At 45.0% G+C, this 27,234-nt stretch overlaps 1 protein-coding gene across 3 annotated transcripts; it reads left to right on the top strand.

The window, feature by feature from the left end:
• nkpd1 (NTPase, KAP family P-loop domain containing 1) lies at positions 1 to 26,779 on the top strand. 3 transcript variants are annotated; one of them, XM_041179399.1, is made up of 4 exons: positions 372 to 386; positions 990 to 1,101; positions 7,195 to 7,323; positions 23,420 to 26,779. In XM_041179399.1, exons 2-4 carry the CDS (start codon positions 1,098 to 1,100, stop codon positions 25,123 to 25,125), a joined length of 1,839 nt encoding a protein of 612 aa, XP_041035333.1. In that variant the 5' UTR covers positions 372 to 386; positions 990 to 1,097; the 3' UTR covers positions 25,126 to 26,779. The 3 variants fall into 3 exon arrangements, with proteins under 3 accessions (XP_041035334.1, XP_041035332.1, XP_041035333.1); XM_041179400.1 differs by lacking the exons at positions 372 to 386; positions 990 to 1,101 and adding an exon at positions 1 to 69; XM_041179398.1 differs by lacking the exon at positions 990 to 1,101 and having other exon boundaries at positions 86 to 386.
• Positions 26,780 to 27,234: the final 455 nt, after the last annotated feature.

Here is a 27,234-nt window from a genome sequence, read left to right as displayed (position 1 = left end):
AGACAAGTTGAGAAAGCTGTTAAAAAAACATATGGGATCTTTGACATTATTACGACTCGGCTTTGACAAGTAAGTTATACTGATCATTTATAAATTAAAGGTTAGAATACAGTTGAAATGTTGTGTTCAGCTCTGGGCACCATACTTTAGGAAAGGTACTGTCAAGGTGAGAATGCAGATGGCGTTCCCTGGGGAAAAGACCGCCCAGATAAATGTGTACTATCCGAAACCTGCGGAACCACCTTCCTTCACGTCTGAACAGATATGTAAACAGCAGCAGAATGTAAATGTTCTCACAATTCAGAAGTTATCTATAACCACCAGCAGCCTTTGTGTAATTCTACAGAAAGCAGCACAAACTATGATGTCCAACAGTGAATGCAATGGTAAGAAAATGCTTTAAGTCGGACTCAGATAGTAAAGTTTGCTTTATTGCATTGGATAGTCAGTTACTGGTGTTGTGAGGAAAATGAATTCTCCTCTATGTATCTAACTTCAGTAACTGCAACTTTCTTAAGCTAAAATATTACCTGTACGGGTAATTTCATTTTTTATTGCGCCTCTCATAAATCTAAACTGCTAATTCTCACTTTACGTAATTCCAAATGTAATTATTCTTAATTATTCAGCTCCACAATAGATGAGTAATGAAGTTCGAAATCATTCAGAACGCTGTAGATGGGGGGAATGTAGCGTCATTCTAGATGGATGGATTAAGATACACTGAAATTACCTTGCAATCTTTTGTTGTTTAAATTGTTTCCCTGCACAAAAGCCACCCATCTAATTCCACTGCTGCTCCCTCCCCATTCCTTTAATATCTCACCTAGTCTAATCCCATAGTCCGTGCTCAATCCTCATGCCCTTTAATATCCCATCGAGTTCAATTCACTATTACGTTCACTCCTCATAACCTTCAATATTGCTCATTTTCAAGAAACAACCTAATTTCCTTTTAAATGTACTCATGGATTCTGCTTCATCAACAGTATTCATTTCGAAAACACAGAGAAACAATGAGGTTTATACTTATGATAATGAGGGTGGAATGACAATGAGATGATGCACCAAAAACAGATGTTGGTCGAAAGAAGATCATGGGTGAGAGGAGAAACCATTGTGGGCACCAGAACTGGGCTCACCCTTAGTCCAGACTGAGTGATCTGGGGAAGTGAGGGACTAGCTCTGCTGGCAATATTTTCCGACCCATAGTAGGACTGAGGGAACAAACATACATATGAATATACAAGTTAGGAGTAGGAGTGGGCCATTCGTCCCCTGGAGCCTCCTCCGCGATTTGATGCATCTGTCCATAACAGTATCGGAGGAGTGACCACCACACAGTCGTTGTGGAGATGAAAAACCATCTGCACATTGAGGATACCCTCTATTGTGTTGTGGGGCACTACCACTGTGCTAAATGGGATATATTTCGAACAGATCTAGTAATTCAGACTCAAGACTGGGCATCCATGAGGCACTGTGGGCCATCACCAGCAGCAGAATTGTACTCAGCCACAATCTGTGACCCCATGGCCTCTGTGACCCCATGGCCTGGCATATCCCCCACTCTACCATTACCACCCAGTCAGAGGATCAACCTTGAAGAGTGCAGGAGGACATGCCAGGAGCAGCACCAGGCATACCTAAAAATGAGGTGTCAACCTGGTGAAGCTATAACACAGGACTACTTGCATGCCAAACAGAATAAGTAGCAAGTGACAGACAGATCTAAGTGATCCCACAACTAACGGATCAGACTTAAGCTCTGTAGTCCTGCCGCATCCAGTCGTGAATGGAGGTGGACAATTAAAGAACTCATTGGAGGAGGAGGCCCTACAATTCTCCCCTTCCTCAATGACGGGGGAGTCCAGCATGATGAAGATGAAGCTCGTGGAGAATATAAAGAAAGTAGGAAGCAACTTAAGGAAGGAGTCAGGAGGGCTAAAAGGGGTCATGAAAAGTCATTGGCCACGAGGATTAAGGAAAATCCCAAGGCCTTTTATACATATGTAAAAAGCAAGAGGGTAGACAGGGAAAGGGTAGGCCCACTCAGGGACAGAGGTGGGAATCTGTGTGTGGAGCCAGAAGAAATGGGAGAGATACTAAATGAGTGCTTCTCATCAATATTCACCAAAGAGAAGGACTTAGTGGTCGACTTGTCTAGGGAAGAGTGTGTAGATAGCCTGGATCATGTTGAGATCAAAAAAGGAGGTGTTAGGCGTCTTGAAGAATATTAAGGTGGGTAAGTCCCCAGGGCCAGATGGGATCTACCCCAGAGTACTTAGGGAGGCAAGGGAGGAGATTGCTGGGGCCTTGACAGAAATCTTTGTATCTTCATTGGTTCCAGAGGACTGGAAAATGGCCAATGTTGTTCCATTGTTTAAGAAGGGATAATCCAGGAAATTACAGGCTGGTGAGCCTTACGTCAGTGATAGGGAAATTATTGGAGAAGATTCTTCATGACAGGATTTACTACCATTTGGAAGCAAATAGGCATATTAGTGAAAGGCAGCATGGTTTTGTGAAGGGGAGGTCGTGTCTCACTAATTTGATAGAGTTTTTCGAGGAAGTGACAAAGATGATTGACGATGGAAGGGCAGTGGAACTTATATACATGGATTTCAGTAAGGCCTTTGACAAGGTCCCCCATGGCAGACTGGTACAGAAGGTAAAGTCGCATGGGTTCAGATGTGAGCTGGCAAGATGGATACAGAATTGGCTTGGTCATAGAAGACAGAGGGTAGTAGTGGAAGGGTGCTTTTCTGAATGGAGAGCTGTGACTATTGGTGTTCCACAGGGATCAGTGCTGGGACCTTTGCTGTTTGTAGTATACGTAAATGATTTGGAAGAAAATGTAACTGGGCTAATTAGTAAATTTGCAGACGACACTAAGGTTGGAGGAGTTGCAGATAGTGAAGAGGATTATCAAAGGATACAACGGGATATAGATCAGTTGGAGACTTGAGCGGAGAAATGGCAGATGGAGTTTAATCCAGACAAATGCTAGGTAATGCATTTTGGAAGGTCTAATACAGGAGGAATTATACAGTAAATGGCAGAACCCTTAAGTGCATTGATAGGCAGAGGGATCTGGGTGTACAGGTTCACAGGTCACTGAAAGTGGCAACGCAGGTGGATAAGGTAGTCAGGAAGGCATATGGCATGCTTGCCTTCATTGGCAGGGGTATTGAGTATAAAGCTGGGAAATCATGCTGCAGCTGTATAGAACCTTAGTTAGGCCACACTTGGAATATTGCGTGCAATTCTGGTCGCCACATTACCAGAAGGATATGGAGGCATTGGAGAGGCTGCAGAGGAGATTTACCAGGATGCTGCCTGGTCTGGAGGTTATTAGCTATGAGGAGAGGTTGGAGAAACTCAGATTGTTCTCACTAGAGCAACGGAGATTGTGGGGCGACTTGATAGAAGTTTACAAAATTATGAGTGGCATGGACAGAGTAGATAGTCAGAAGCTTTTTCCCAGGGTGGAAGAGTCAATTACTAGAGGACATAGATTTAAGGTGAGAGGAGAAAACTTTAGAGGAGATGTGCGGGGCAAGTTTTTTACGCAGAGGGTAGTGAGTGTCTGGAATTCGCTGCCAGAGGAGGTGGTGGAAGCAGGTACGATAGTGGTGTTTAAGAGGCAGCTTGACAAATACATCAATAGGATGGGAATAGAGGAATACGGACCCCGGAAGTGCAAAATGTTTTAGTTGCCGGGCAATATGATCGTTGCAGGCTTGGAGGGCCGAAGGGCCGGTTCCTGTGCTGTACTTTTTTTTGTTCCTCTTCTTCTTTGTTCTTCTTTGTCAGTGCAAAAGATAAGGCTGAAAAATTTGCTACAATCTTCAGCCTGAAGGGCTGAGTGCATGATCCATCTCAGCCTCCTCCAGAAGTCCCCGCATTACAATTGCCATTCTTCAGCCAATGTGATTCACTCTGTGTGATATCAAGAAACAGCTGAAGGCGCTGAATACTGCAAAGACTATGGGCTCTGACAATACTCCAGCAACAACACTGAACACTTGCACTCCAGAACTTGCCATGCCCCTAGCCAAGCTGTTCCAGTACAGCTACAACACTGGCATCTACCCGGTTATATGGAAACTTGCCCAGGTAAGTCCTGTACACAAAAAGCGGGGCAAGTTCAACCTACCCAATCACCTCCCCTTCAGGCTACACTCAATCATCAGTAAAGTGATGGAAGGGGTCATCAACAGTGCTATCAAGCAGCACTTGCTTAGCAATAACCTGATCACTGATGCTCAGTTTGGGTTCCGCCAGGGCCACTCAGCTCCTGATCTCAGTTCAGCCTTGGTTCAAGCATGGGACAAAAGAGCTGAACTCTTGCGGTGAGGTGAGAGTGACGGCCCCTGACATCGAGGCCGCATTTGACTGAGTGTGGCATCAAGGGGCCCTAGCAAAACTGGAGTCAATGGGAACAGGGGAGAAACTTTCCACTGGTTAGAGTCATAGCAGCACAAAGGAAGATGGTTGTGGTTGTTGGAGGTCAGTCATCTCAGCTCCAAGACATCATGGCAGAAGTTCCTCAGGGTAATGTCCTCGGCCCAACCATCTTCAGCTGCTTCATCAATTACCTTCCTTCTCTCATAAGGTCAGAAGTGGGGATGTACACTGACGATTGCGCAATGTTCAGCACCATTTGCAACTCCTCAGATACTGAAGCAGTTGATGTCCAAATACAACAAGACCTGTACAACATCCAGGCTTGGGCTGGCAAGTGGCAAGTAACATTCATGCCTCACAAGTGCCAGGCAATGACCATCTTCAACAAGAGCGAATCTAACCATCACCCCTTGACATTCAATGACCTTACCATCACTAAATCCCCCACTATCAATATCTTGTGGGTTATCATTGGCCAGAAACTGAACTGGACTAGCCATATAAATACTGTGACTACAAGAGCATGTCAGAGGCTGAGAATCCTGCGGTGAATAACTCACCTCCTGACTCCCCAAAGCCTGTCCACCGTCTACAAGGCACACGTCAGGAATGTGATGGAATACTCTCCCCTTGCCTGGATGAGTGCAGCTCCAACAACACGAAACAAGCTTGACACCATCCAAGGCAAAGCAGCCCACTTGATTGGTACCCCTTCCACAAATATTCACTCCCTCCACCACCGATGCATAGTAGCACCAGAGTATACCATCTACAAGATGCACTGCAGAAACTCATCAAGGCTCCTTAGACAGCAACTTCCAAACCCACAAGCACTACCATCTAGAGGGGCAAGGGCAGCAGATATATGGGAACACCACCGCCTGTAAGTTCTCTTCCAAGCCACTCACCATCCTGAGTTGGAAATATATCGCAATTGCTTCATTGTCGTTGGGTCAAAATCCTGGAACTTCCTCCTTAGCAGCATTGTGTTGTACCTACACCATATGGACTGCAATGCTTCTAGAAGACCGTTCACCACCACCTTCTCAAGGGCAATTATGGATGGGCAATAAATGCTGGCCTAGCCAGCGAAGCCCACATCCCTCGAATGATGAGAGAAAAAAATTGATAAGATCATGGCTGATTTGATTATAGCCTCAACTCTGCTTTCCTTTCTGCGCCCTGTACCCTTTGACTCCTTTGTCAATCAAGGATCTATCTAACTCCATCTTAAAAATATTCAATGACCCTGCCTCCACCACTCTGTTCTGAAGAGACTTCCACATTCGCTGTGAAACACGGCACGGGTAGTAAGGTGGGTGCTGATCAGGGGGCAGACCCCCAAAATAGAGACACCCCCTTTCTTCTTATTCACCCGCAGCCTTAAATCCACCCCACAACCCCATCCCACCTCCCTGACCTGCCCAAACCCTCCCTGCCCACTACCCTGGACTTAGCTGTTTCCAGGGATTCATGGGCTTTCTTCTTCTTCCTCTTGCAGTCCTCTTGGTGCTGCTGGGATCAACAGAACTGGCTGGCAGCTCCCGATGGCGGGTTTCCTATCCTGTGAGGGGTTCAAGTCCCACTCACCTTATTTGGTTTGCTTGCAGCGCATTAAGGCTGCAGGGCGGGCTGGCTTGGAGTGGGTCAGCTCCAAGCTGACTTTGCTTCCGGGGGGACGAGCTGTTCAACCCATAAGACGCTCCCACAAGGGGAAACATCCTGTCAGCATCCACCCTGTCAAGTCCCCTCAGGATCTTATGTTTCAATAAGATCACCTCTTCTAAACTCTAAGGTATAAAACCCAACCTTTCCTCAAGACAATCCCTTCAACCCAGGAATCAACTAAGTGGACCTTCTCTGAACTGCTTCTAACGCAATTACACCCTTTCTTAAATAAGGAGACCAAAATTGTACACAGTACTCCAGATGTGGGCTGCAGTTTTCCAGTCCTGCCCCTGGTGGGAACCATTACGGGTGGTAACAGAATTTTGGAGACGCAGCCAAATGTCCATTAACAAATTCAGCTACCATACCTTAGGTCCCATGGACTTTTGGCAGAACCAGCCCTGCCCATGGTCTCACCAACAGTTGTAGCAAAACCTCCCTATTTTTATATTCTGTTCCCCTTGCAATAATCACCTACATTCCATTTGCCTTCCTAATAATTTCCTGCACCTGCATACTAATTTTTTCTGATTCATCTACCAGGACACCCAGATCCCTCTGTGCTGCAGAGTTCAGCAATCTCTCTCCACTTAAATAATATGCTGCTTTTCTATCCTGCCAAAGTAGACAAGTTCACATTCTTCCACAATATACTCCATGTGCCAAATTTTTGACCACTCGCTTAACCTACCTATATACATTTGCAGACTCCTTATAGCCTCTTTGCATTAAATTTGGCTACTATACCTCAGGTACCTTCTCCCAAGACATTGATATAGTTGAGGCCCCAGCACTGATTCCTGTGGCACTCCTCTCGCTATATCTTTCCAACCCAAAAATGACATATGTATCCCTGCTCTCTGTTTCCTGATAGCTAACCAATCCTCTATATATGTTAATATGTTACCCCCAATGTCATGAGCTCTAATTTTGTGGAGTAACCTTTGATGTGGCACTTTGTCAAAGGCTTTCTGGAAATCCAAGTACACCACATCTATGGATTCCCCTTCATGTATGATAAAAAGGGATAGCTCAGTTATAAAGATTCTGTTGAACTTCTGATTAAAATCAAAATATGTCAATTAATTACTATTTTTACTGCATTGAATTTCTCAGGTCAAACTGAGTACGATACTTATGCAAAATGCCTTGGTAAAGCCTTGTGCTATATTCCCACCCCCATGACAGTTGGGTTGTATGCACGCTGGGGATCTGGAATCAACAGGCTTCTGCACAATGTAGAAAGTAAGTACTCTCTGTTTTGACATTTTTGCTTAAAGCACAGCGGTTGTATAGTTTCAGCTAATTCCTTATCCATCTGGCTTTAACTGGCATACCCAATCTGTTTGTTTAATAGGATAGTCATTTATCTTTGTCCTTAATGCTAAGTCCAGGACTAAGAAATTCTGAGATATCTGATTAATATATTTTATTTGTCAAAACAGTGCTACAGCCCATCACATGCAGTACCCATGAGACTGGTACCAAAAGTAACTAGTGCCATGGACTCATTAGACATTGTAACAGAATTGCTGTCCTTACAGCTGTAATGAAGGGTTGTTAGTTTTGACAGAAACAACCTTTAATACACATTGATTAATAACAGTATTTATTGTATACAACTGTTGAATGGCAAGGAACGAATACAACCTATTTATCTTGCCCAAAAGTCTCATTCAAGTTGATCAGGCCTGAGTGATGAGAAATTCGTTTACATATCACCACTTTTAGGAGACTTAAGTTGATTTCCTGGGGCAGACAGCTTCATGGACCATGAGTTTAATCAGGTGCCTGGATGTTGTGACATATGGAATTTAAAAAGTATGAAGAAATAGGAAAGGAATGCTGATGGAGAAGCTTGGTGCCTGATAGTCTGGATATTGGAAGAAGCATTGTAAAGCATCAATAAATCTTGTCATAAATTATTTCAAGTTGACAGAAAAGAGTCATGCTTGACAGGTATGATTACTCATCCAGATAGGAAAACGAATACAGATTTAAAATGAGCGAAATCACAGTAAGAAGAATGGGATGTTTTGCACAATATATGAATATGTTTGTTAAACGTAAATCAGAAATTTGATTCCTTTACAGGATGGCATCACTGGCTGGGCCAGCTTTTATTGCCCATCCCTAATTGCCCTTGAGAAAGTGCTGGCGAGCTGCCTTCTTGAACCGTTGCAGTCCCTGTGGTGTAGGTACACCCATAGCGCTGTTAGAGAGGGAGTTTCAGGATTTTGACCCAGTGACAGTGAAGGAACTGCAATGTATTTCCAACTCAGGAAGGTGAATGCCTTGGAGGGGAACTTCCAGGTGGTGGTGTTCCCATGTACCTGCTGCCCTTGTCCTTCTAGATACTAGTGGTCATGAGTTTAGAAAATGCTGTCTAAGGAGCCTTGGTGAGTTTCTGCAGTGCATCTTGTAGATGGTACACACTGCTGCTACTGTGCATCGGTGGTGGAGGGACTGAATGTTTGTAAATGTTATGCCAATCAAGCAGACTGTTTTGTCCTGGATGGTGTCAAGTTTCTTGTGTTGTTAGAGCTGCACTTATCCAGGGAAGTAAAGAGTATTCCATCACACTCCTGACTTGTGCCTTTTAGATGATGGTCAGGCTTTGGGGAGTCAGGAGGTGAGCCACTCACCACAGGGTTCCCAGCCTCTGGCCTGCTCTTGTAGCCACAGTATTTATACGGCTAGTCCAGCTCAGATTTTGGTCAATGGTAACCCCCCAGGATGTTTATAGTGGGGTATTCAGTGATGGTAATACCATTGAATGTCAAGGGATGATGGCTAGATTCTCTCTTGTTGGAGATGGTCATTGCCTGGCACTTGTGTGGCACAAATGTTACTTGCCACTTGTCACTTCAAGTCTGGAAATTGTCCAGGTCTTGCTGCTTTTGGACATGGACTGCTGTTATAGGAGATTTATAAAAGATTTCATAATCAGGGGGACAGACTGGCATTTTTTAACATTTTGTGAGTCCCACATGGTGTGTTGCCCGCCTGGTACCAGGTAAATGACATCATGGACAAGGTGCAAAATATTCTGCAGGGCAAGGGAGTGAGCCATAAGTTGTGATGCACATTGGTACCATCAACATAGCGAGGGCATGTATCAAGGTCATACAATCAGATTTTTAAGAGCTAGGGAGGAAGTTAAAAAGTAGGACCTTGAGGTCAGTAATCTCTGGATTACTCACAGTGCCATTCACTAGCCACAATAGGAATAGGAAGATAGTGAGGATCAATGTGTGGCTTCAGAGTCTTGGGGAATTTGGACTAGTTCTGCTGCAGGAGACACCCATTCAAAAGGGATGGGTTACACCTCCACAGTACTTGAACCAATATCCTCATGAGGAGGTGGTTAAGGAGGGTTTAAACTAAATTGGCAAGGATATATAGAAGTAAAAAAGAGGAATAAGGTGCATAAAGTGAAAGAGTTGGAAGGCAGCAGTTAAATATTAGATAGGAATGTACTTAGGAGAACTAAGGAGAATGCAAAGACAGGATTACAATACATGTATGTAAACACAAAAATTGTGAATGAGTTTGGTGAGCTACAAACACAAATAGCTGTGTGGAATATGATGTAGTGGCAATAATGGAAATGTGGCTTAAAATGGGGGTTTGAACTGGGCTTTTAATATACAAGGGTTTAAATGTTTAGAAAAGATATAGAAGGAATAAAGGGAGATGGGTGTCAGTACTGTTTAGGGAAGATGTGGTGTTGGAAAGAGAGGATGTCCTTGAGGGGGTAAGGACAGAATCAATTTGGTTAGAGTTGAGAAGAAAAAATGGCATGATGGACTACTGGAGGAATTCTGTGGGCCTCCAAATAGTGAGAGAGAGAGAGAAGCAAAACTGCAGGGAAAAGTACAAAAACTATAAAGTGGTGATATTGGGGGACTTTAATTACCCAAATATCGATTGGCATGATGTTAGGATAAAGGGTAAGGAGGGGGAGGAATTTCTGAAATGTATTCAGGAGAACTTCCTTGGTCAGGATGCCTTCAGCGCAACCAGGAAGGAGGCATTGCTGGATCAGGTGCTGGGAAATAAGGTAGGTCCTAACTGTCTATGCTAAGAATGAGCATCATATCATATGGTTTAGATTAGTAGTGGAGAAAAGCAAGGAATGATATATAGTAGAGGCAAAATGCTGCGGATGTTGGAGATCTAGAATAAAAACAAAGAGCTGGAAAAACTCAGCAGGCTTGGCAGCACCTGTGAAGAGAGAGAGGGAGACAGAGCCCAGCATTTCAAGTCCAATATGATTCTTCTTCAGAACTCTGTCAACTCTGTTTCTCTCGCCATAGATGCTGCCTGACCTGCTGAGCACTGCGCCCCCTCCCCCACCACCACCCTCCAGCACTTTCTGTCTCTATTATGCTATAAAATAAAATGTTGAAATTGGGAAATGGCTAATTTCAATGCAACGAGAAGGGATCTAGCCAGGGTAAAATGGAAACAAAGCCTGACAGGAAGCACTGTAACAGAACAATTAGTGATCTTTAAGGAAGAGCTAACTTAGGCACAAGCTAGGTACATTCCAACATGGGTGACAGCTACAGGAACCAAAAACAGGCCTCTTTGGATGATGAGGGAGATAGAGAATACCATGAAATAAAAAGAGAGGGTGTATGATGCATGTCAGGTGAATTCTTCAAGTGAGGACCAGGTCAAATACAATTGATTGAGAGGGAAGGTGAAGATGACAATAAAACTGACAAAGAGAAAGTATGAGAATAGAATGGCAGTCAACATAAAAGGGAACCCAAAAATCTTCTACCGGCATGTAAATAGTAAGCGGGTAGTAAGAGGTGGGGTGGCTCCTATTAGGGACAAATGATGTGATATATACTTAGAGGCAGAGGACAAGGCTAGAATACTTGAGAACTTTGTATCAGTAATTTCTAAGGATGGAGAGTCTGACAAAATATCTGTAGAAGCAGATAGAGTAGAAATAATGGATGGAGTGAAAATTGAAAGGGAGGAGGTACTGGAAAGGCTGTTTGTGGTTAGGGTAGGTTAGTCGCTTGGTCCACATGGTTTGCATCTCAGGTTCCTGAAGGAATTGGGGATGGTGATAGTGGAAGGGCTTGGGCTGAGGTGCCAGAAGGTTGGAGAATGGAAAAGATGACACCCTTATTCAACAAAGGGTGTAAGGACAGTCCCAGCAACCGCAGCAGGTTAGTTTAACATTACTAGCGAGTAAGGTTTTAGAAACATGTTGATGTCAAATGAAAAATGCTGATGTAAAAGCACCATGGCCGGGATTTTCCTTTCTGGGCCTAAGTTCCATGGTGGGGGCGGGAACTGGGAGTGCTTCTCGCCTTGGAGCCCTGCGGAAATTTGTGCCAAATCTCACGATACTGGGCTCATTAATTATGCAGTTGGGTGTTTCCTGTTGCGTGGCAGGGCGGGTTTGGTGATGATTGCCCTGCCGTCATATTTGGGAGCCATATCGACAAGGTGTCTGGGCACCAACTTGTTTGTCGCGTGCTGACCATGGAAGGAGGAGCTGAGCCATGCGACCAAACTTGCATGGGAGGAAGTCGCCAGAGGTTCGCCATCCTCCCCATGGAGAGCTGCATGTACGCACAGGTTGGAACCACTTCATCAGAGACCAGGCAGATTGACTCCTCCACCGCATATGGCCTCCACCAGAGGACTGCCCTGCAGTGCTGGAAATGGATGCAGGACCTCATCCAGGGTAAATTAACCCTCAGCTCCTCATGCTCACCTCACTGAATGGTGCAGGGGATATGGGCCTCCGTGGCAAGGGCACCATCCATGGGGCCCATGCATAAAAGAGCTACTCAATGTGATAAGGTGATGCCTCATGGCCCACTGCGGTCCATCTACTCTGCAGGGGGAGAGGTCACTGCTGGTCCCTGACCCTTCCACACAGAAAGCTCAAATGCTTTGATGAAGAGTCACACAGACTCGAAACGTTAACTCTGTCTTCCTCTCCACTGACGCCATCAGACCAGCTGAGGTTTTCCAGCAATTTATGGTTTTGGTTGAGCTCAAATGCTGTCTGGGCAGGGAGTGGTGGGGGAAGGGGGTTAGTCATAGAGGGCACAACAAGCACCACTAATGACATGCCTCTGTGAGCCTTATCCTTCTATCTGCATGGGCTCACTGATCTGGAGGGTGTTGCCCAGAACTCTTGCGGACAACCTGCAGCACATTAATCACATGGCACACAGTCCAGTGGGTTATTTGTAAAAGTGGAATCATGAGAAATATAAATGAAACCCAATTGCTCTCAACTCCATCTACTCTCTTTGTGCAGGAAATCTTAAGGCACAACAGGAGAGAGAGCGAGAGAAGATGGGAGGGGGCTGGCCTGACCTGAAGAATCTTACTGAGATCAAGGAGTGGGCAGCAAGCTGGCAGAGGAGGAACCGGACCAAGCTGGTACAGGTGGGCAGCCTCCATCCCATAAGGATCCATGCATAATATGGTTACATTGAAACCTGAGGGTCATGCACTCCTCCATTTTGGAGTAACCATAGGCAGTCAGTCACTGGCTCTCTCCTCTCTTACTTACAGGTACCAGTAGGAAGAGGGGAAGGTCAGAAGACGAAGTGCTGTTGTCCAGCAGGACCGAGGCCATTGAGGTGGAGGAAGAAAGTGCATCTGTAGAGCCATCACAGCAGTCACCTGCACCCTCTACCAGTGCACAAAAACACACCTCGGTGGGTACTAAATCTAGTTCAAGCAGGATCTCACATTCTGGTGGTCACCTCACGGACATGTGTCCACAGCAGGAGGATGCACGGTCAATCAAGCTCAATGGCACTCAGAGGACCGCTGGGGAAGAGGCAACTGCAATGTCCACATCGGATGACAAACCCCTGGATCGGCCCTGCCCCACATGCTGGAGATGCTGCAAGAGGCAGGAGAACATCTGGGAGAGGTGGAGGAGACCCTCCCAGAGTGGCATGTGCGGTGGAGGAGTCAATCTGCCTGCTCTCTGATGAAGTGGTTCCGATCCATACGCACATGGAGGTCTCCATGGGGAGGATGGTGAACACCATGAAGAGCCTCGTCCAGCAAGGTGCTAAGTTTCTGTCAGAGATGTGTGCAGACCTGCACTCCATTGCTGTAGTGCTGGGTGAGATCCAGCTGTGCCTTTGAGAAAGGGTGATGGGGCACCTTGACCTCTCTCCAGGTGCCCCTTCTCCCAAGGAGTCAGGCAAGGGCCCTTGGGCACCCAAGGGAGGAGAAGCGGCTGTTGGACACCCCTGAGCCCTCTACTCAGGACTCTGAGTGTGTCTGACCCTTCAAAATCCGCCTTGCCTGTGGCACCTTCAGCTTCAACCTCTGTGATCAGTGAGGCAGCAGCTGCCCCACAGCAGGACAGCCAAAGTAAGCCAGGGCCCTCAGGCCTCGTATCCCCAGAGGACAGCAGCAAAGGTCATCCAAGACAACAAGGCAAACTGGCCTGCAGGCTGCCTCCACCTCTGTTGCAGATGTTGGGGGAGCACCTAGATGAAGTGGTAGGGAACACAAGATTAAGACATTATGATTTCACATGTGGTTGCACGAGTGCACTATGATTGTTAATGTTCTTACACTTTTGTTAATAGACTACACTTGCACTTTAATGAGGTCTGATGTGGTTTAATTCCGATTTGTAGTCGTTAAGACTGTGAGATCTTGCTGTGGCTACACAAGAGGTGGGTGGGCACACTCACCTTCCCCATCTCCCTCACCTCCATTTTTAGGGGTCACCCCAGGCTTGGAGATAAGGATCTTTGCCAGGGCCCTTGCGAGCCACATGTAAAAAGCCTCCTGCACACACTGAGCTTTTGCCCTTCATACACTCATTTATTGAAACACCTTAGCATTGTCAGCACTACGTGCTGGGGTTCCCCTTCAATTGTCCAGCTGGGCTGACCTGCCCCTCCACCCACCCTCGCTGACCCCAACAGCCATGCAGCATCTCAAGATCTCCACCTTGAGCTCTAGATAGTTGCAAGTGGCCATAGTGTATGCGACTTTTCAGGTTAAGTCCAAAACCTTCCAAGCTCCCCCTGTGACCCACACCCTCCCTCCCATAACCATTAACCCCCCTTGTCTGACATTTTACCTCCCCACTGTCTTCCTACAGCCCTCCCCTATCACCCTCCGCCCCATGCTGGTGAATATCCACATTCACTACTTTCCTGAGGAGCCCACCCCTGTGACAATAGACATTCCCCCCCTCTCATCCTGCCTACCCACAAATCCAGTGTTACGTCTGTATCCCCTTCAACAACCCTTCACCCATCATCGTGGGACCCTCACCCACCCACCCGATCGGCTCTTACTTTCTCCCTTAACCTTCACAAACTGTCACCTCAACAATTCCCTCAGTATGGTCCTCACGACTCATCAGTTGACATCATGCACTGCTCCCTCTGAACCCCTTTCCTATGCTCCTCCCAGTGCCCGTTCACAGCTGCACACTGCCCACCACCCATCCCGCACTCCACCATGGCCCTTCCCACCCTCCCACTCCAAACCACCTCACCAAATTCATGACCCTTGCAGAAACTCTCTCTTTCCCCTAGCACCCCCAACCACCCCTGTCTCCACACCCACCAAGCCTCTTCATTCCTCTGCTCCTTGTCTAAATTGGTCTCCTACCGACCAATAAATACCTTATGTAGCTGACCAACTGCAGCATGGAGATCCACATCTTGGAAGCTCCAGCAGTGTGATGATTCACGTCTGGAAGCTCCTGCAGCGTGAAGATCCACATCTGGAAGCTCCAGCAGTGTGATGATTCACGTCTGGAAGCTCCTGCAGTGTGAAGACCCAGAGCCTGGAGACTCCTGCAGTGTGAAGACGCAGGGCCTGGAGGCTCCTGCAGTGTGAAGACCCAGAGCCTGGAGGCTCCTGCAGTGTGAAGACCCAGGGCCTGGAGGATCCTGCAGTGTGAAGACCCAGAGCCTGGAGGCTCCTGCAGTGTGAAGACCCAGAGCCTGAAGGCTCCTGCAGTGTGAAGACCCAGAGCCTGGAGGCTCCTGCAGTGCGAAGACCCAGAGCCTGGAGGCTCCTGCAGTGTGAAGATCCACATCCTGGAGGCTCCTGCAGTGTGAAGACCCAGGGCCTGGAGGCTCCTGCAGTGTGAAGACCCACATCCTGGAGGCTCCTGCAGTGTGAAGACCCAGAGCCTGGAGGCTCTGCAGTGTGAAGATCCACATCATAGAAACTGCTACAGCGTGAAGATCCATATGTTGGCAGCTCCTGCAGCATGAAGATCCACACTGCCTCCTGGTGGTTCCAGCAGTGTGAAGATCTACATGGTAGATGCACCACCCACCTGCTGCTTCACGTGGTTTTCAATGATCCATGGTTACTGGAGGCCTCCTCCATCTTCCACTCTCTGCAAGCTTTGCCAAGCCTCTTCCTGGTGAGTCTGACATGTCCACACCATGAAGGTCGGGTCAGCGTGATAACTCGCTGGCTGTGCAGATAATTGTACAGGGGGAACAATTCTGGTCCGGGCTTCATCTGCATCCCATTAACAGGATGCAAAACGGATTCACTATGGCAGGAATGGCGACCCGCCATGATGGGGTGGAGCACATGTTCCTGCCATCCTTTCACGCTGGTGGGAAAATGATTTTTTAGCTCCTGCCGCATTGCTCCCCCCACCCCTGCCATATCCGTCATTAATCCCGCCGCTTTTGGGACTGGAAAATCCCAGCCCATATTAGGAAGACGTGATTAACCTTATAAACACACTCAGGGCCCCAGCAGGGTTCTATCTAGCCTTGCATAGTCCAACGTGAGCAGTCAGGACAGCATGCCTGTTGGTACCAACAAGCAAGGCCTTTGCTTTGAGCCAAAAAGCGAATTTGGAGGAAAGGGGAAAGAATGAACAAAAGCAAAAAGACTGAGAATGATAAGTATCCAGGCCAAGAGATGGGCTGTATTGAGATAAGGGGCAGTTGCTGAAGTACTGCAGACAGGAAAACCTGTAAGTTTGTTCTATGCATTCAAAAAAACAAAAATAATATTTGCAGAACAGGGCAGATGAAGGATGAAAGGTTGGAAGCAAGTTATATGTTGCATGTGGATGGAACACAAGGTAGCTGAATAGTATTTCTCTTAAAGGTCAGAGTGCTCTTGGGGTATCAGAAGCCCATCCACTAACAAAAACAAAGGGGAGAGAATTGTTCATGTATGCAGATTCTCAGGAAGCCATCAGTGTCACAAACACCTTTGACTTTGAATCCACACCTGCCTTCTTTGAGTCAGGGCTCTGTGATAACCACAACATCATATTTCCACATGGCAATCTAAGCTTCTAAGTCAGCAATCTTCATTACCACACTCCGTGCATTCAAATACATGCACAGTAACCCTAACTTAGACTTTATTACTTTCTCCCATACTCTGAACCCACTTACTAATTTACTTACTAATTTACTATTTCTTCTTAGTCTGCTCCTATCTAATGTGGAACTATTCCCTTCTTCAGCACTGCTAACTATTCTCAATCTATGCACCTTATTCCTCTTTTCTACTTCTATACGCTGGTGGCCATCCCCCTGCCAATTTAGTTGAATCCTCTCCAACCACACTAGTGAACTTACCTGTGAGGACATTGGTCATCCCTTTTGATTAGGTGCTTTCTGCCCCAGAACTGGTCCCAATGTCCCAAGAATCTGAAGCCCTCCCTCCTGCACCATGTCTCAAGCCACACCTTGATCCTCGCTATCTTCGTATTTCTACTCTGGCTAGCATGTGGCACTGGGAGTAATCCAGAGATCACAACCTTTGAAGTTCTACTTTTTAACATCCCTAGCTCCTAAAAATCTGACTGTAGGACCTTGATGTCTACCTTCTCTATGGCGTTGGTACTAACGTGTATCACAACTACTGGCTCACTCCCTTCCCCCTGCAGAATATTCTGCACCCTCCCCCCGTGATGTTCTTTACATCAACACCAGGAAGGCACCATACATGTGGGATTCACAGTGCCTGTTACAGATATGCCTGTCTGTCCCCCTGACTATGTAAGTTCCTATGACAATTACATTTCTATACCTTGGCCATTGGTGCCATGATTTGGGTTGCAATCCTTCAAGGCACCAACACTCCCTGCAATCTCCACAGTTATGTGTGAGAGTGGCACACACCCTGAAGGCTCCTGTACTTCCTGCCTCTTCCTACCATGATGGGTGGCCACCCACCCGTTATCCTGACTTCTCACTGCCCATGGACCACCTCCTGGAATGTATAATCCAGGAATCTTTCATCCTCCCTGATGCTCTGCAGTGACTCCAGCTGCCCCTCAAGCTCAGAAATCTTGAGTTTGAGATGAAGCAGCTGGATACACTTTCCATACACATAGATCCCACCTCCACCTTATCATGTGCAGTAACCTTTTAGGTGGCACATTATTGAATACCATTTGGAAAAGCCAATACACTACATCTGCTTGTACCCCTTTATCCACCTTGCTTATTAGATCCTGAAGGAACTCTAATAAATTTGTCAAACATGATTTCCCTTTCACCAAACCATGTTGACCCTGCCTGATTGTACTGTGATGATTAATACTAAAGTAATGGATCTATAGTAAATTGGGTTTATCATATCTTTTGAAAATAGATGCCAAATAGAACATAGAGGCATAGGAAATAGGAACAGGAGAAGGCCATTTGGCCCATCAAGCCTGATCCACCATTCAAACAGATCATGGCTGATCATTTACCTCTTGCTCCATCTATCCCCAAATCCCTTGATGTCATTAGTATCCATAAATCTATCGATCTCTGTCTTGAACATGTTCAATGACTGAGCTTCCACACCCCTCTGGGGTAGAGAATTCCAAAGATTCACCACCTTCTGAGTGAAGAAATTCCTTCTCATCTCAGCCTTATTCTGAGCCTGTGTCCCCTGGTTCTAGACTCATCAGCCAGGGTAAATATCCTATCCCATCCACCCTGTCACACCCTGTAAGAATTTTGTAAGTTTCAATGAGATCACCTCTCATTGTTCTAGAGAACACAGGCCCAGTTTCCTCAATCTCTCCACCATCTACAAGGCACAAGTCAGGAGTGTGATGGAATACTCTCCATTTGCCTAGATGAGTGCAGCTCCAACAACACTCAAGAAGCTCAACACCATCCAGGACAAAGCAGCCTGCTTGATTGGCACCCCTTCCACAATCACTCCCTCCACCACGGATGCACAGTGGCAGCAGTACCATCTACAAACTGCAGGAACTCACCAAGCCTCCTTAGACAGCACCTTCCAAACCTACACTAACATCTAGGACAAGGGCAGTGGATACATGGGAACACCAATACCTGGTAGTTCCCCTCAAAGCCAGTCATCATCGCCGTTCCTTCACTGTTGCTGGGTCAAAATCCTGGAACTCCCTCTCTAACCATACTGTGGGTGTACCTACACCACATGGACTGCAGCGGTTCACCACCAAGGATGATTAGGGATGGGCAATAAATGCTGGGCTAGCCAGCGATGCACACATCCCATGACTGTGTTTTTAAAAAAGGAATGCCATCAACTGTTGGAGATTTACTCATAGACAGTTGCTTCATGGTCTTGATGACTTCAGCTTGAGATGGATCAGGGGCAACCTTGTCCAGAACAGGATACAGTGGAAGTGATTAAATGACATCATCACACACACTGTGATTCTTGGTTCACAAGATTAATAAAGTGTTTTTCCTAACAATAGAGAATCTCATGCTTGCTCATTTGGAGCTGGTTGCTGACTGCTGAGAGGACGGGTGTTGTACTGTTGGTTTTTGGACCATACACAGATCAGAGACCTTTTACGGAGAGACTTCAGTTCATGCTTATCAGCAGCTTCCTGAAGATCTGCAGCCTTGTTGTCCCCATCGTGGGCTCTTCACTGATTTTAGTTTGGCCTGCAGCATGTGTTTGGCTTGATGGTATCTGGATTTTCTTGCTGGTGGTTTTTTTGTCAAATGTGCACGATCTGAGAATAATGCATATGATCAGTGGGTGCTGAAGGCTGACAAAGGATCAGGTGCATTTAAAGTTTCACATCTGTGTCTGGCCCTGATCACAGACGGTAAGCGAGCTGCTCTTAGCCAGACAGCAGTCAGACATTCTCAGAGACTATGCGTAAATCTGTAGACTTCTCTCACTGCATGATGTCATCATCCTCCACGAATCTAGCAGCTACGTGGGCCTCCCGAGTGCACCTGCCTCATCTGGCCAGAGTGATGGCCTCATTTTCTCTAGTGGGTTCCTCAATGTATTGGTCCGAAAAACCATCCTGTATACACTTCAGGAATTCCTCCTCTACGGTATTGTTACTAATTTGATTTGATCAATCTATTTGCAGATTAAAGTCACCCATAGTTACAGGTGTCCCTTTATTGCATGCGTCTCTCATTTCCTGTTTAATGCCATTCCCAACATCACCACTACAGTTTGGGGGTCTACATACAACCCCCACTAATGTTTTTTGCCCCTTAGAGTTTCTCAGCTCTACCCATGCAAATTCCACATCGTCGGAGCTAATATCTTTCCTCACTATTGTGTTAATTTCCTCTTTAAACAGCAATGCAACTCCACCATCTTTTCCTTTTTGTCTGTCCTTCCTAAATGCTGACTACCCCTGGATGTTCAGTTCCCATCCCTGGTCACCTTGCAGCCACGTCTCCGTAATCCTGACTATATTATACCTATTTACATCTATTTGTGCGGTTAATTCATCCACTTTATTGTGAATGCTCCTCACGTTAAGGCACAAAGCCTTAAGGCTTGTCTTTTTAATGTTACTTGTCCCGTTGCCACTATTTTTCACTGAGATCCAGTTTGATTACCATTGATTTCTCTGCCTATCACTTTTCTTATTCCCCTTTATGTCTTTTGTTCTTGTCCTTGATTCCCCCTCCTGTGACTCCTTGCATAGGTTCCCATACCCCTGCCATTTTAGTTTAAACCCTCCCCAACCACTCTCGCAAATATTCCCCCTAGGACATCAGTCCCAGTCCTGCTCAGGTGTAGCCCTTCCAGTTTGTACTGGTCCCACCTTCCAGTCCCAGGAATCTGAAACCATCCTCCTCACGCCACCTCTTCAGCCCCACATTCATCCGATATATCCTGCTATTTCTACTCTGACTAGCACATGGCACTGGTAGTAATCCTGAGATCACTACCTTTGAGATCCTACTTTTCAACTTACTTCTTAACTCCCTATATTCTGCTTTTAGGACCTCATCCCTTTTTTAACCTATGTTGTTTGTACCACAATCACTGGCTGTTCATCCTCCCCCTTCAGAATGTCCTGTAGCCATTCTGAGACATCTTTGACCCTAGCACCAGGGAGGCAACATACCATCCTGGAGTCTTGTTTGAGGCCACAAAAATGCCTATCTATTCCCTTTACAACTGAATCCCCTATAGCTATTGCATTCCCACACTTTTTACTACTCCCTGTGCAGCAGAGCCAACCATGGTGCAACAAATTTGGCTGTTTCTGCTTTCCCCGAGAGGCCATTCCCCTCAACAGTATTCAAAGCAGTATATCTGTTTTGCTGGGGAACAGACACAGGAGATTCCTGCACTGCCTGCCTAATCCTCTTGCTCTGCCTGGTAGTCACCCATTCCCTTCCTGCCTGTGGACTCTTAGCCTGCAGTGTGATCACCTCTCTATTTGTGCTATCCACGATGCTCTCCACCTCACGGATGCTCCACAGTGTCCCCAGCCACCGCTCCAGCTGTGAAACCCGGGCTTCCAGAAGCTGCAGCTGAAGACACTTCCCACACACATGCTGGCCCTGGACACTGGAAGTGTTCCTGGCTTCCCACATAGAGCAGGAGGAGCACACCATGGCTTTGAGCTCTCCTGCCATGATTTACCCCTTTAAATTAAATTAAACCTTTTAGAAGATACTTAATATCAAATAATATCAATTACTCTTGGGCCCTTCTTCCCTGCCCCTCGTTGTTACAGAATATAGCCCTTACAAATGATGAACCACAAAATAAGACCTTAAAAACTATAAGTGATAAAAGTAGTAAATACTTACCTGACCGTACTCAAAGGATCACCTCGTTCCCTCCTCACCGAACTCTCAAAGCAGCACTCCAGTACAGACTGTGATGCTGACTGCAGGACACTCTTCCCAGACTACTTCACAGCGATGTTGATTGCAGGATACTCTTTTCAGACTGCTTCACCGCGATGCTGACTGCAGGACACCCTTTCCAGGCTGCTTCACAGTGGTGCTGACTGCAGGACACTCTTCCCAGACTGCTTCACCACGATGCTGACTGCAGGACACTCTTCCCAGATTGCTTCACCGCAATGCTGACTGCAGGACACTCTTCCCAGATTGCTTCATTGTGATGCTGACTACAGGACACTTTTCCCAGACCTGAAACATTAACTCTGTTTTTTTTTTTCTCTCCACAGATGCTGCTAGACCTGCTGAGTTTTTCCGGCATTGTTAATTGAATCATAGTTACCATTAGGTGGTCAGTCTGAGATTACTGTAGGCCACATAGGAGTGATTGCTGACTGCGATTGTTGATTGCTTAGTTCACCTGGAATCTTCTCATTGATATGTATCTTCTTTCTTCCTTGTTGAGACCTACCCATTGATATGTCTTTTTTCCTGTCCTCTTTTTTGAGTGCTTTGGTGTCAGACGGTTTCAGGGGTTTACATACAGAATATAGTTATTGAAAAAACTCATGCACAATCCTCTTCTGGATATGGTTAGTTGGGTGCATGACTGTCTGTAGGTTGTTTTGTATATTCCTAAGTTGTCTTCCCTCCTGTGATTACATGTCTGGTTTCAATCAGCCTTTGCTGATTTCAACTGTTTGCTGTGATAAACAGTTCTATTCAATTCAAATTGTTCTATTCATTTCAACAGTATAACTGCTATTAACAAATATCAATGTAATTAGCAAGTATTACACCTATTTGGTTTCCACATAACAAACATTACTTTGAACTTGTAGTCAGCCCATTAACGCTTTCCTAACACTCTGCAAGATGCACCCTTCCACTTCAATGTGCACACAGGCGGCAGCTTGATGATAATGAGGTTCAAGGTTTTGGTATACCTGGGGCATTAATTTGTTTCACTTCTTTGCTTTCATTTTCTTTGCCCAGCAAAGCAAATCAGCCAATAGGTCCATCACTACTGTTAACTGCACCAGCAGCAAGGCCTGATGTATAATCCTTATCCAAGGAGGAACCTCAATATTCAAACTCCAATTCTAAATTGTAGACCAACTGGATCCGGTGCTTAGCTTATCAGTTTATTTTCTCAACTCCTTAGTATGTTGTCAAATTTGGTAATAGATCAACTTCTTCCATAACACAATCAAAAGCTCAGGGAGGGGGGGTATATCATATCCAAACTTAGTTACATTACCTTTCACCTGACTTCTTACTGACTTCATTCTTCACCTGAACATGCATTACATTGTGACTGTAAATGGTTACAATTTCCCAGATTTCAACTCTAACAGGTCGAACTGGAGTAAAGCAAAAGGTCCTATTTCTGTGGGTGGAATTGTGCAGATGTGCTCTCATTCTCCCATCTGAGGCAGCTAATTCTACACAGGTGCAACATGTGCCACAAGCACAGCAGCTGAGAGGATGCGAGTTTTAGTTTTGGAGCTGTTCTCCTAGATGGTTTGCTAAACAAGCTGGAGAATCTCATTTGCCCTTTCTCCTTTGCCATCCAGTCCGTTGGCATTGACTGTGTTCTTCCGCACTGTCAACTGACAACAACTTCACTATTTGGTCCATAGATGGTGGCAAGGGTTTAAAACAGAGTTTTACCTCACATTGGTATGCTGCCAGCCAAGGGTGAAGAGCCACACATACTTGGAGTTTTCTGGTTTTGAAGCGCCAACCACTTGCCTTTACATCTCTACCCACAGTTCTAAAAAGGGATCAGCACGGGCTATAGGAGTCTGATTAGGAGAGGCTATTTGAGGTGTTGACCATATGCAACTTTTTGTGAGTGAAGAGCATCTCAACTCCCTTCACCATCCTGGTCCTGCCTAACCCTTTGACCCTACAGTGCAATAACATACATATATTTACTATGCTACTGGAAAAATACTTAGGGACACTCCAAGTTTGCAAAAGGTGCTTTATAAATGGGAGCTCTTTCTGTCCACAGAATAATAGGGATAATTAGCAAATGGAGGGAGATGATAATAATTGAGAAAAGTACAAGAAGTTCAATTTGTACCTGTGAACCAAAGATGAATGCACATTCCTAGCTGAAGTTTATAAATGTCACCCTAAACATTTGTATTTTAAAAGTAAATGTGTGTGCTAACAATATCATCCTTTTATAGGACAAATGATATCAGAAGTGCTTAACAGAGAGAAAAAAGAACTGACGAGGACCCAAGAGAAACCTCGGACAGCCACTGGTCTTGGATTTGTTTCCCTTTTGTTGCATTTGGTTTTCCTTCAGCCTCAACTGACAGAACAACATCAAAAGCGGAAAAATGTCCGATTTATATTCATTCAATTCAGTGCATGGCAATTTGCGGGAAGTGAAAAGTTGTGGGCTGGACTTATAACAACATTGTGTGATAGCATTAAAGATCAGTTTGGATGCATTCCAACCAGCATTGTTAGGGCTCTTGGTCACCAGGCCACTGTACAAACAAGTGAATCCAGCTGTGAATGGGTGTCTAAAAAAATCCTTGGAATTCCAGTTTGGCTTATTTTCAGTTTGCTCCTGTTGATAGCTCTGGCACTATTACTAGTCATCTCAAAGTTTGGCTTTTCTGTTGATGAAATGGGGAATGATTACCTCATGGCCTTGGAAGGTGTTGGTTTTGGATTAATTGGATGTTCTGCTCTCCTTACAATGAAAAACTCCGTCATGGTGGGCAAGAATATTTTAGTTAGCCAAAGGGCCAAAATGGAAAGCCTAATGAACAAATCAGACTTCAGCGCTCAACTAGGGTTCATGAATGATGTAAAGCAAGAGATTAAAATTCTTACAAACTTCATCCATTACATAGAAATCTTTGAACGAAGAAAGATTCGAATTGTGCTGAAAATCGTGAGCCTTGACAGGTGCACTCCAGATAAAGTTGTTGGAGTCTTAGATGCTATGAACATCCTTCTTTCAGATTTAAATGCTCCTTTTATTTCAGTGTTGGCTGTTGACCCTAGCATTATCGTTGCCTGTGTGGAGAACTCTAACACTCTCAAGGGTATGGCAGATAATGGCTACGAGTTCCTTAACAGGATTGTGACGCTGCCATTTTCTGTCCCAAAAATGGACAGTGAGACCAAACTCAATTTTATTCAGCAAATAGTGGATGGCAAGAGTGCCCTTATGGAAGACACCCCATTGCAGCCTGAACGACCTGTAGCAAACAAATGTCAGGGAAACCCTTTGGAAATTGTGCCGCTGATTACCATTTCTAGTGGACATGGCCAACCTTCTAAGGAAAGAAATGGGAACTTGAAAACAGGTCACCATATCCGACAGGTCTATCAGTGCTTAGTGGAAAGAGAAAGTAACCTGCATGACTACATTGAGGACAACTTCCTGCAGATGAGGAGGATAGTAAACATAATTCCAATTATGGTGGGGCTCATGCTGGAGAGAAATGTTCCAATGAGTTCCTTTCCTCCTCAGAGAATTGCAGCATGGGTTATTCTAGCCAGCTGCTGGCCATGTCGCCTCAGTTGGATCTGGCAATGCTTGGAAGATGAAGAGCAAAGGAATGAGTTAAGCAATGAAAAGAATATTAATGACAATATGCTACTGTGGACCATTTTTGAAAACTCCTCAGACAGGCTGATATTAATTCAATCCAGCATTGAAAAATTATTGACACTGGATGGAGATCCCGAAATCTTTCAGAAGTTTCTATCAATCAGTTACAAATTTACTGTTAAAGATGCAAAAATTATCCTGCCTTATACAATTAATCTAGATTGTTCCTTAAAGAGGAAGATGGAATTACTTCTCGGAAGCAGATTATTAGGGAGAAGAGCAATCTCATCCCCTGCCAATGCTATGCGTTTAGAATGAGAGGTCATATAGTGAGAGAAAAACGATAAAACAAACTCCACACTTAAAAGGTTACTTCTCTACTGGTCAATGATTCCTCAAGTATACTGGCCCAACTGTTGAATCATACTAACTCAAACATACAATAATAATAAAGGATTTGAAGCAGACAAAAACACCTTTTCCTATGAATTGAACAGTCGGAGAGCACCTCAATTATACAGCACTATTTTGAAGAAGAGCAGGAAAGTTCTTCCCAGAGGTCTGGCCAACATTTATCCATCAATTACGTTTCCTCATAACCTTTTCTGTTCTAAGATTTTAGCCTCTCTCAGTTTTCCATATAACTGAAATTCGTCGTCCCTGCTTTACCATTCCTTCAAAGTTCCTCTGCACCATCTCCACGACCTTCATAAATTGAGGCATTCAAAATGAACCTTTTAACTGCATTTCATCAGTTGTTTCTGTGACAATGTCAGAATGTACTGTGGCATATAGAAGGTATAATCCAACAGCATCGCTCAGTTAACACAAATGTAATACAACATCCTAAGTATGGGAAAGATGTGTAGCTAGAAATTAGGAAAAGAAAATCAGTAACAAATCAGAGAATGAAAATTAGGGAGAGTGATTACATATTCCAAAGCCTGGATTAATAGACTTCAGAGCTTGAAAAAACTCATCGATGTTAAAAATGACTAGTGCCTACCTCAAATATTTAATTTGCAAAAATTGAGCTCTAAATATGCTGCCCAGAAAAAGACATTGTATATCATTTGTCTTATACAAATACCATCCAAGTAATAGACTTAAAACCCATTTCTGTTCATTTGCTGTTTAAATTACAAAGGCTAACTGAAAAACTAGGGCCCATAAGATAGTCAATTCAAAGATAATTGGCAAAAGAACCAGAGGGGAGGTGAGGAGATTTTTTTGTTTATGGAGTTATGACTTGGAATGGACTGCCTGAGAGGGTAAAATCAGATCCAACAGTAAATTTCCAAAGGCAATTGGATAAATGCTTGGAAGGGGTAAACAAATTGCAAGGCTATGGAGAAAGAGCAAGGCAGTGGGACCTACTGAGCCAGCACAAGCATGGTGCTCCATTGTCCTATTATCACTACTGATTATTATTGCAAAAGGGTCTTCATCTCCAGTCACCCTAGGTATATCCATATGTGTCAATGTGTTTATACTCGAGCTCAACTATTCCATAATCCTATATAATGCCAACTAGTTTCTTCTACTTAAGGAAGTTATGGTAAACCTATACAAAACACTGGTTTGGCCTTAATTGGAGTATTATGTCCAGTTCTAGGCACCATCTTTTAGGGAAGATATGAGGGCATTAGAGACGGTACAGAAAAGATTCACGAGAATAGTTCCAAGGATAAGGATTTTCAGTTACTTGGATAGATTGGTAAGGCAGCAGGGTTGTTCTCCTTGGAGAACAAAAGGTTGAAAGGAGATTTGATACAAGTGTTTAAAATCATGAGAGATCTGGACAGGGTAGTTAGGGAAAACTGTTCCCATAGGTGGGAGGATCAAGAACCAAAAAGCACAGGTTTTAGGTAAAAGCAAAAAACTGCGGAAGCTGGAAATCCAAAACAAAAACAAAAATACCTGGAAAAACTCAGCAGGTCTGGCAGCATCTGCGGAGAGGAGCACAGTTAACATTTCGAGTCCAAATGACCCTTCAACAGAACTCGGTTGAAGGGTCATTCGGACTCGAAACGTTAACTGTGCTCCTCTCTGCAGATGCTGCCAGACCTGCTGAGTTTTTTTCAGGTTTAAGGTAATTGGCAAAAGAAGCAACGGTGGCATGAGGAAAAACTTTTACATCCAACAAATGGTTAGGATCTGGAATGCACCGCCAAAGAGTGTAATGCAGGAAGATTCAACCGAGGAGTTCAAGAGGATTATTATCTGAAAAGGAAGAATGTGCAAGGCTGCAGGGAAAAGGTGTGAAAGTGGCACAAGGTGAATTGGTCCTTCAGAGAGCCAGCATGGCTTCTATGTTGTAACCATTCTATGATTCTAATTAATCCAATAAGGAATTCAGGAAAAGCTTCTTTACCCAGACAGTGATTAAATGTGGAACTTGCTACAAGGAGTAGCTGGGGCCAAAAG

This window comes from Carcharodon carcharias, chromosome 34 (genome assembly GCF_017639515.1).
Source record: "Carcharodon carcharias isolate sCarCar2 chromosome 34, sCarCar2.pri, whole genome shotgun sequence".
Classification (NCBI taxonomy): domain Eukaryota; kingdom Metazoa; phylum Chordata; class Chondrichthyes; order Lamniformes; family Lamnidae; genus Carcharodon; species Carcharodon carcharias.
The sequence above is the reverse complement of the archived record's forward strand: the minus strand, read 5'-3'. Positions and strand labels throughout refer to the sequence as shown.

What these genes read in the sequence shown, in the direction of transcription:
- nkpd1 (XM_041179398.1), top strand. Translation starts at nt 173, where the DNA reads ATGCAGATGGCGTTCCCTGGGGAAAAGACCGCCCAGATAAATGTGTAC. An exon ending in GTCCAACAGTGAATGCAATG is followed by an intron (nt 387 to 7,194) that starts GTAAGAAAATGC and finishes TGAATTTCTCAG; the next exon opens with GTCAAACTGAGTACGATACT. An exon ending in GCTTCTGCACAATGTAGAAA is followed by an intron (nt 7,324 to 23,419) that starts GTAAGTACTCTC and finishes ATCCTTTTATAG; the next exon opens with GACAAATGATATCAGAAGTG.